Source organism: Lactuca virosa, chromosome 1 (genome assembly GCF_052849685.1).
Source record: "Lactuca virosa cultivar CGN04683 chromosome 1, Lactuca_virosa_CGN04683_v6, whole genome shotgun sequence".
NCBI classification, from domain to species: Eukaryota; Viridiplantae; Streptophyta; class Magnoliopsida; order Asterales; family Asteraceae; genus Lactuca; species Lactuca virosa.
The window spans coordinates 158,720,759-158,730,408 of NC_136426.1; the positions used below are offsets into that span (position 1 = coordinate 158,720,759).

The 9,650-nt window shown below is 38.1% G+C and overlaps 1 protein-coding gene across 1 annotated transcript; it reads right to left on the reverse strand.

Moving 5' to 3' along the window:
- Window positions 1–6,494: 6,494 nt before the first annotated feature.
- On the reverse strand, window positions 6,495–7,793 carry LOC145122763 (Gag-Pol polyprotein/retrotransposon). Its single transcript, XM_079058336.1, has 2 exons — window positions 7,070–7,793; window positions 6,495–7,012 (listed from the first exon to the last, which is right to left on the reverse strand). The coding sequence occupies exons 1-2, from the start codon at window positions 7,791–7,793 to the stop codon at window positions 6,495–6,497; spliced, it is 1,242 nt and encodes a 413-aa protein (XP_078914462.1).
- Between the last annotated feature and the right edge of the window lie 1,857 nt (window positions 7,794–9,650).

The window sequence follows — 9,650 nt, forward strand, 5'->3', positions numbered from 1 at the left end:
TAGAATGCTCATAACCCAACAAGTCAATCCCTGGGGTTTGAATAAAGCCCTTTGTAACCAGTCGTGCCTTGAAAGTGTGTACCTTTCCATCCATATCGATCTTCTTCTTGAAGATCCATTTGCAACCAACTGTCTTTCGACCAAGTTCTTGATCAACCAAATACCAAACATGATTATAATACATGGATTTGATCTCGCTATCCATTTCCTCTTTCCACTTGGCAGCTTTATTGCCTGCTATCGATTCCTTGTAGTTAGATGGTTCATCTGAATTTGCCAGTGTACCATCACTGATAAACGTGTCACCATCAGATGTTATACGAAAACAATAGAACGTTGGTGACATTCTAACTCTACTAGATCGGAAAAGAGGTAACACATTATCAATGGCTTCAACATGAATCTCATCCTTTGGTTAAATGCTAGTATATTCTAAGGTTCCTTCATTGGTTGACTCTTGAATCTCTTCAAGGTTAATGGTACTCCCACTGTCCTCTTTGCATATGGTCTCTCTCTCTCTCTCTCTCAAAAGACTTCCCTTCATGCTACAAAGAGCATGTTCTCACTAGGTCTATAGAACAAATATAAAAAACACTTATGTGGGTAGGCATTGAAGATACATCTCTCACTTCAAGGTTCTAGCTTTTCATGAGTCTCCCGTCTAACAAAAACTTCACAACTCCAGACCTTGATATGTACTAACGAGGGAATCTTCCATGTCCATATCTCGTGAGGTGTTTTGACAACCTTCTTGGTAGGGACAAGAGTGAGGATATGGGCGACTGTCTCTAAGGCATACCCCAAAAAAATATGAGAAGAGAAGCTCAACTCATCATGGAACAAACCATGTCCAACAAGGTCCAATTACGTCTCTCAACTACACCATTAAGTTGTGGTGTCCTAGGAGGAGTCAATTGTGAAACAATTCCACAATCCTTCAGATAGTCGTGGAACTCGATACTACGATACTCTCTGCCTCTGTCAGATCGGAGCATCTTTATCTTCTAGACTAATTGATTCTCAACTTCATGTTTAAACTCTTTGAACTTTTCAAAGGTTTCTGATTTATGCTTGATTAAGTAGATATAACCATATCTGCTATAATCATCTGTAAATGTCACATAAAATCGATTAGCATCCCTTGTGGTGGATCTGAAGGGTCCACACGCATCTGTATCTATGAGATCCAACAAACCTTAACCTCTTTTACAAGATCCAGTGAAAGATGATTTTGTCATCTTCCCCAAAAGACAATATCCGCATTCATGATCTGGCCGTAAGTCAAATGATTCCAACACTCCATCCTTTTGGAGGCGGGCGATGCGTTTCTTGTTAATGTGCCCAAGACGACAATACCACAAGCATGCCTTGTCTAAGCCATTAGACGAATATATATGGAAAACACTATTACCTATGCTATCAATATAAATCACAATTTTATACACACCATCACAAGGTAAAGCTTCAAACAAAAACTACCGTTTTAATAAACCAAAATCGATCCATTTATATCATTAAATGACTATCGAAAACCTTGTCTAAATAGCGCACGAAAATAAATAATGTTTCGCGTCACTTCTGACGAATAGCAACAGTTAACTAAATCTAATCTAACTTCACTACTAAGCATAAGACTATAAGTTCCAATCTTGTTAAGCGAAGAAGATCGCCTACTTGATTTGATTCATCCTTCCATGCCCCACCTCTTTACTTTCTCTTAGTCCCTACAAATAAGAACAAACCACATCCTGTATCAAGGACCCAAGAACGAGTAGGTTGTGAGTTATTAGTTTGAATAGTGTAAATATCTACCGACTATGGCTTTACTTTGCCATCCTTGATGTCCTGCAAGTACTTGGGACATCTTCGTTTCCAATGGCCCTTGTCATTACAATAGAAGCAATTTGCCTCTTTTATTTGTGACTGGGATGTCGAGGATCATAAACAAGATGTGAATAACCATACAAATATACTTGGCACTCTCGATGTCATTTATCATCTCCATTTAATGTGCCGGTTAACCACACATGCTCCATTAACAATGATAATTTTCGAGATGCCCATTATTACTCTTTATAGTCAATATTAGTGTGTCAGTTAACCACACGCGCTCCACTAACTACATATAAAGTATAACGTGCAAATGACATTATTTCCTATCAAATCTGTTTAGATAACGATCCTCCACTATACAAGAGAGCAGTGGGTAAGAGTGGATACCTAATGGTAGTCATTTTATAGGCCACTTCCTTAAACATCCTTTATAGTATGGATTTGTAAGTGAGGCGTACTAGCAATTTGACTTACTTGTCTTATACATATAATATATTAAAAGTTTTAATTATACATATAGTATAAGGTGTATTTTAATTTTTTTCTAAAATACTAGGTTAAATTTAAAATTTTCAAATTAATGTAAAAAATCAATTTAATTTAAATTAAACCAATTTTTGGTTTAATCTTTATAATTTAATTAAATAATTAATTAAATTAATTAAATCGTAAGGATAATTCACAAATTCAAGATATAGGATATCTGATTATAAAGATAAATATTCAGTTTTAAACAATTTAAACATGATCTAAAGTAATTGTCCTAATCAATTTTGAATTAAGAAAAAACAACTTCACTGATCAGAGGGTTCACCACGTCGTGGTATACGACTGCCACGACGTAGCAGAACAAAGAAAAACACTGATCTGACGATCCCTACGTCGTGGCAGAAGAGGACCATGACGTGGTGCTATGAAAAAATGATGATTCTGTTGAATCTCCAAGTCGGGTTTTGTTCAAGTTCAAGCAATGCACTATGTCACACCCCCTAAAGCAGAAACGCAGGGCGCAGCAGTACAAAGGGTCTCATAGCAAAAGTTAAAAGACAACACCAACAATAGTATTAAAAGCTTTACAATTTACAATAAGTTTGAACAACTTTTAAAAGTACTTACATCGTATAAAAAGAATCACACATGCGAATGCTCCTATAAGTGATATATCTCTATGTGCCATTTAGTCAATGATTCGTGAAAAAGCATGTAAAATGAGCGTCAACTACAAAAATAGTTGGTGAGATCACTGGTTTACAAAAATATTGGTTTCATAAATCGGTATCAAAGTTTTGATAGAAGTTTCCATTAATAAAAGTACGTTGCTAAAATGAGTAAATAAGTTGCATGAACAAAGTTCGTTGTAATCATGAGAAATAAAGTACGTTGCCAAAAAGAGATGGAAAGTTCATATTGTCATGGGAAATAAAGTTCGTTGCTAAAACGAGTAAACAATTTTCGTTGCTAAAATGAGTATACAAGTTTCACTGCTAGAATAAGTATCCAAGTTTCGTTTCTAAATAAGTATACATGTTTCATTGCTAATATGCGTATACAAGTTTCGTTGCTAAAATGAGTATACAAGTTTCTTTGCTAAAATGAGTATACAAGTTTCGTTGATAGAATGCGATGTAAGATTCATATGTGCATCAAGTTTCCAATCATGAGTTCACAACCCAAGCCTAATGATCGAATCGTGCCCTATTGACTATTATGTGTATCGCAAACATAATGTATAAAATGGTAAAATGCACTCTGCGAATCGTGCAAGTGAGGAGTTTTCTACCTCCTAATAGCGTTATCCATAATGACCATGGGCTCAAAGAGTTAATGGGTTGTGTCAAATGATTCTAGGGACTTAACCGCGATATAGGCCTCATGAATTAAAGTAACATACACATACATGCAAAATATAGCAACCAAGTTTATACGAGTCTAAATAAATACAACGAATATAAATAATTTAGGACATACTTTTCCACCCCAAAACATTTAAAAACCGAAAATAGGGGGAGGTGTGAATAATCACAATGATGTGTGAATGTATTTGTGATGCCTTGAGCTAACTTCCCACACGTCCTCCTACCGATTCCCTACGATATGGTTACACACTATTAAGTCTCTATTTGAAAATCTAACAATAGTATACTTAACTTCTACAATAGAATTATGCCAATATTGTGCCAATATGGCTACACACTAGTAAGTCTCTAGTAGTATACTTAATCTAACAGTAGCGACATTAGTAGTTTCCTAGTGATCGTTGGAATCCTTTAGTCTTTTGGCAGGATCCTCGATCGCTGGGATCAAGACGTGGATTATTGGGATCCTGGTTTCTGGCGGGATCCTAAAAGAAGACCCTAGATTGTCTAATGCATCTGCATCCACATTGGCTTCTTTAGGAATTTGGTTTAAGCTAAATGCTTCGAATTCTAAGGCTAATTTTTTGAGGATCTGGAGATATTGTGCTAGTCTTTCTCCTTTTACTGCATAAAATCCATTAAAATGGTTATAGTCTTTCTCCTTTTACTGCATAAAATCCATTAAAATGGTTAGTCAATAATAAAGAATCGAAGAACACCTGAAGATTCTTGATTCGAAGATCCTTGGCTAACTGTAATCCCATGACTAGTACCTCATATTCTGCTTCATTGTTGGTTGCATTAAACTCATAGCTGATTGCTTGGGGTAGGATATCCCCCTATGGCGATTTTAGTATTATCCCTCGGCCAGTTCCTCTTTGGTTCAATGCTCCATCTGTGAATAGTGTCTATATTCCCATGTTTTCTTCTTTAGAAGTTGTTTCGCTTCTACTTCTACTTCAGTTTGTAGATCTTCTCAAAAGTCAGCCACAAAGTCTGCCAATGCTTGAGACTTTATAGCGGATCTTGGCTAATACTTTATGTCATATGTGCTTAATTTCACAGGCCACTTTTCCATCCTTCCTGACATTTTTAGTTTTCTCATAACATTCTTAATGGGATAATTAGTTCTTACATTTATATGATGTGTTTCAAAATAGTGTCTGAATTTAGTAGAAGCAGTTACTAATGAAAGTATAAGTTTTTCAAGGTGGGAGTACCTGGTCTCAGGATCCAAGAGACTTTTACTTACATAGTATATGGGATGTTGGTCCCCGTTATGATCCTTAGCCAAGACTGCGCTCACCGTGTTTGAGGATACTAAAAGGTAGAGGAGATGTGATTCCCCATCCAATGGTTTTACCAATAGGGGTGCTAAACTTAAATATTTTTTTAGTTCCTGGAAAGCATCTTCATGTTCCTTGGTCCACTTGAATCTTTTGTTCTTCTTCAAGATGTCGTAGAAAGGCTTGCATCTTTCTGAGGATCTTGAGATGAACCTGTTTAGGGTTGCCACTCTTCCTGTTAGTCTTTGAATATCTTTTGTCGAGAATGGTCTTGATTTGCTCCGGGCTTGCTTCAATTCCTCTTTTGGTCGCCATGTGTCCAAGTAATTTGCCTGTATTCATTCCAAAGTGACGCTTGGAGGGATTTAGCTTCGTATTATATTCGTACAATATGTCAAAGGCTTCTTCAAGATCCTTGAGGTGATCTTCAGCTTTTTGGACTTGACCACCATGTCATTGATGTAGAATTCCATGGTGTCCCCCAGATTCTCTTTGAACATCTTGTTGACTAGCCTTTGGTATGTTGCACCTGCATTTTTAAGACCAAATGGCATGGCAGTATAACAATAGATACTTGTTGGAGTTATGAATGTTGTATCCTCTTAGTCAGATGGTTCCATTTGGATCTGTTGGAATCTCGCGGATGCATCCATGAATGTTAATTAGTCATGGCTTGCTGTCGCGTCTGTCATGGAGTCTATGTGTGGTATAGGGAAAGGATCATTGCGAAAAGCCTTGTTAAGATCCGTGTAATCTGCACACGCTCTCCGCTTACCATTCTTCTTTTGTACCACAACCACATTAGATAGCCACCTTGGGAATTTCACCTCCTTGATCATCCCTGTTTTGAGAAGTTTTTCTACTTCTTCTTGTATAACTTGGTTTCTCTCCGGAGCCAACTTCCTTCTCTTTTGGTGTATTGGTCTGGAAGATGGATCAATGTTAAGTTTATGGGTTATTATATTTTTGTCTATACTTGTCATGTCCTCATGCTTCCATGCAAACGTCTTTCTTCTAGCTTTGACCAACTTTATTAGATCATGTTCGATTTGTTCAGGCATTGAGGATCCTATGAGAGTTTTGGCTTTAGGATCCTCAAGGTTCAGGGGCACTTATTTTATATCTTGTTCTCTTGTTTCCAGTACGTCTTGTTCCCCCTGCTTTAATTGCTATGCTTGTCGTGGTATCGCCGAGGCTTTCATCAAAGTCTTGTAGCATTCTTTGGATTCTCATTGATCTCCTATGATCTTCACTGTCCCCTATGGGGTAGGCATCTTCACAAACTGATGATATGTCGATGAAACAACCTTCATTTCGTGGATCCATGGTCTACCTAGTATAGCATTATAAGACGATAATGTATCAATTACAAAAAAACATTGTATAGCGTTTACCCCGTCTACATAGACAAGTAGCTTTATCTCGCCGATGGTGTGTTTGGTTTCGCCGCTGAATCCGATCAGCACTGAGGATCTTCTAACAATTTCAGACTCTGGGATGTTCATTCTTTTTAATGCGTCTAGGAGTATAATGTTGACTGAGGATCCTCCATCGACAAGGATCCTCTGAAGAAATGGTTGGCAATGTAAATAGTGATCACCAAACCATCATGGTGAGGATCATGGATGTCTTTTCTATCTACTTCGTCGAAGGTGATCTCCTTCTCGTTTGTGATTGACTTGTTTTTCTGTGGTCCTTTTGTTTTCTCTGTTTTTGACACCTTGGCGTGCCTGTTTGTTGCAGAATAAGAGGTGCCACAAATGTCAGATCCTCCAGAGATCACATTGATTACCATGGCGTCAGCAGGAGGGGATCCTTGTCTGTCGAGGATCTTCTGAGGATCCAGATCTTTCTCTTTGGATCTCTCCTTTCTTCTTCCAGGGATTTCTTTGAGGTATCCTTTGCCTAAGAGGTAGCTGATTTCCTTCCTGAGATCTATGTAATCTTCTGTGATATGACCAAAGTCTTCATGGTATGCACACCATTTGGACTTGTCCTTCCAAGGGGTGGATTTTTCTCCTTTTCTTGGCCATCTTGCTTTATCTCAAAGATCCTACATAGAATATATTACACCTAAAATATCCACAGAAAAACAATAGTAAGTAATTTCAGTAAAGTCTTCTTCCTCTCCCTCATCTTCAAGGGCATTAACCGTATGATGGTCAAGTTTGGAATATGGTTTTGACTTAAAGGATCTTTGGGCCGAGGAGTCGGCCTTTCTATTATGGTGATCGTAAGAGCTTGGTGGGTTTCTCCTTTTTTGGATCTCATTGTCTTCTTCGAACCTTATGAACCTTAATGCTCTGCTCCTAACTTTGTCCATCCTTTTGCATGGAGTCATTATGAGATCTTCGTAGAAAGGAGAGTCGTTCTTTAAGCCCAATTTAAAGGCTTCAACTGCAGTCACCATGTCGATGTTGGGGTTAATCAGAACTTCTCTGCCAAACCTGTTCATAAAAGTCCTAAGGCGTTCCTTAGGATCCTGGACCACCTGATAGAGATCACTAGTAATCTTCTCGAATGTTCTGCTACAAGAAAATTGATTGTTAAATAAATTAACTAAATGAGCAAACGATGTAATAGAGTAAGGAGAAACGTTAAGAATCCATTTTGAAGCTGTACCTATGAGGGTTGAACCAAAACCCTTGCATAAGAAAGCTTCTTTCAAGTGAGTGGGGATGAGAATGATTTCCATCCTTTCCCTGTATTGTGCCACGTGCTCCTCAGGATCTGTAGTCCCGTCATAAGGCTTCATGCTGAGGGTCTGGAAGCGCTTTGGGACTTCGATATCAGCTATTGCTAGAACAAATCTGGACATCCTGTGGTTTCTGGGGGATACTTCCGGTACATGTTGAACTACTTAAGGAACGTTCGAGATCATTTCTCTTAATTATAGAAACTCCTTAGCCATGATCGGGCTTAAACCTGTATCAATGTCCATAGAGTTAATGGTAAATATATTATTATTGATGGGGTTAGCAGGATCCTTGTTATTAGGAGTAACGAAGGTTTCGTTGGATCTTGGGTTGTATGGGCTTGCTCTCTTGGAGTTACGCGCCAGGCGGGAACAAAGGCCAGTATTGAGGATCCTATCTCGTGGCGAATCGTTGTGGATGTCATGTTATCGAAGTTCAGGATCTTGGGCTGCAAGATCAAGGGTCCTGCATCTTGAGGATTGTGGATTTCAGTCCTCATTCTCTCCATTTTCTTGAGAATTGTCCTGTTATCCTCCTACTGTTGAGCGACTTGTCGTTCCAGTCTCTTCATCATAGCGAAGATTTCATTGTTGGAAATCAGCACAGGAGGATCCTGGAGTCCTTTGGTAACGACCAGAGAGGTGTTTTTCTTTGGTGCTTTAGCGGATTTCTTGGGAGCTCTAGCTAGAGGTGGTGGAAGGTTTTTGGAGGAAATGGGAGGAATTGAGGAAGAGGACAGGGTCAATTGTGTAGACATGATTTCTTGAAAGATTTTGAACACCACGACCCCACGGTGGGTGCCAAATTGTTTTGGTTAAAAATTACACACGTGAAACTCAACCAAATTCTATGAGAGGTTGTGATGTTCAGAATAAAACAAGTACAAAATGATGATCACAGAGACACAAATGCTTTACAAGGAAAGCCCTTGATCCTTGCTAGGATCTTCGACATAAAACCTTGGAAGGTGATAATGATCACCTGCCTTGATGATTTTATTGATTGAAAATGTTCATTACAGAGATGAATGTAAAAATGGAAGTACAAGTACCGTAGATAAGCTAAGTGTTTTCATGTTGTGTGTGTAATACAAGTGTTATCTATAGTCTAAAGCAAATAACAAGAAGTCCGATAATTCCAGGATGCTCCGAGATCATCTTATACACATTATTTGACTTGGTACTCCAGGTTTTTGCATGGTCAAGATGATTCTTGGCTGATAATAAGTCTTTAGCTTACTATTTCTGCACATTTGAGAAAAATAAAGAAGCATATAACCGTTATATATGTTTGGAAAATAAATGATAATAATCAGGATCCTAAAGTATGTTTATGGATCTTGAGGTTTGAGGATCCTGAATGTAATTCTGGGATCCTGGCCCTAACACCCATCAATAATATTATGCAAAAACCAGAGATGTCAGGTAGGATGGCAAAGTGGTCCGTGAAACTAACTACATATGATATTAAGTATGAACCAAGATCAACAATAAAGTAGAAAGAACTAGCAGACTTTGTGGTTGATTTCAATGATGATCTACAACCTGAAGTAGAATTAGAAAGCATGAACTCTAGAAAGAAGAAAGCATGGGAAGATGGACATTCTTCACTGATGGATCGTCAAACTTTAGAGGAACAAGCCTAGGGATTATACAAAATTGCCAAAGGGTGACATCATACCCCAGACGGTCAGCTGTGAATTTGATGCAACCAACTACAATGTAAAATAAGAAGCATTGATCATGGGATTACAGCTGGCCAAGGATCTTTAGATCAAGGATCTTCAGGTATTCGTTGACTCCTTATTATTTACTAATCATTTTAATGGATCCTATGCAGTAAAGGCGAAAGACTAGCACTATACCTCCAAATCCTCAAAAAGTTGGATTCTGAATATGAAGCTTTCAGCATAAGCCAAGTTCCTAGAGAAGAAAATGTTGAGGCTGACGTGCTAGCCAACCTAGGATCTTTCTTAAGGT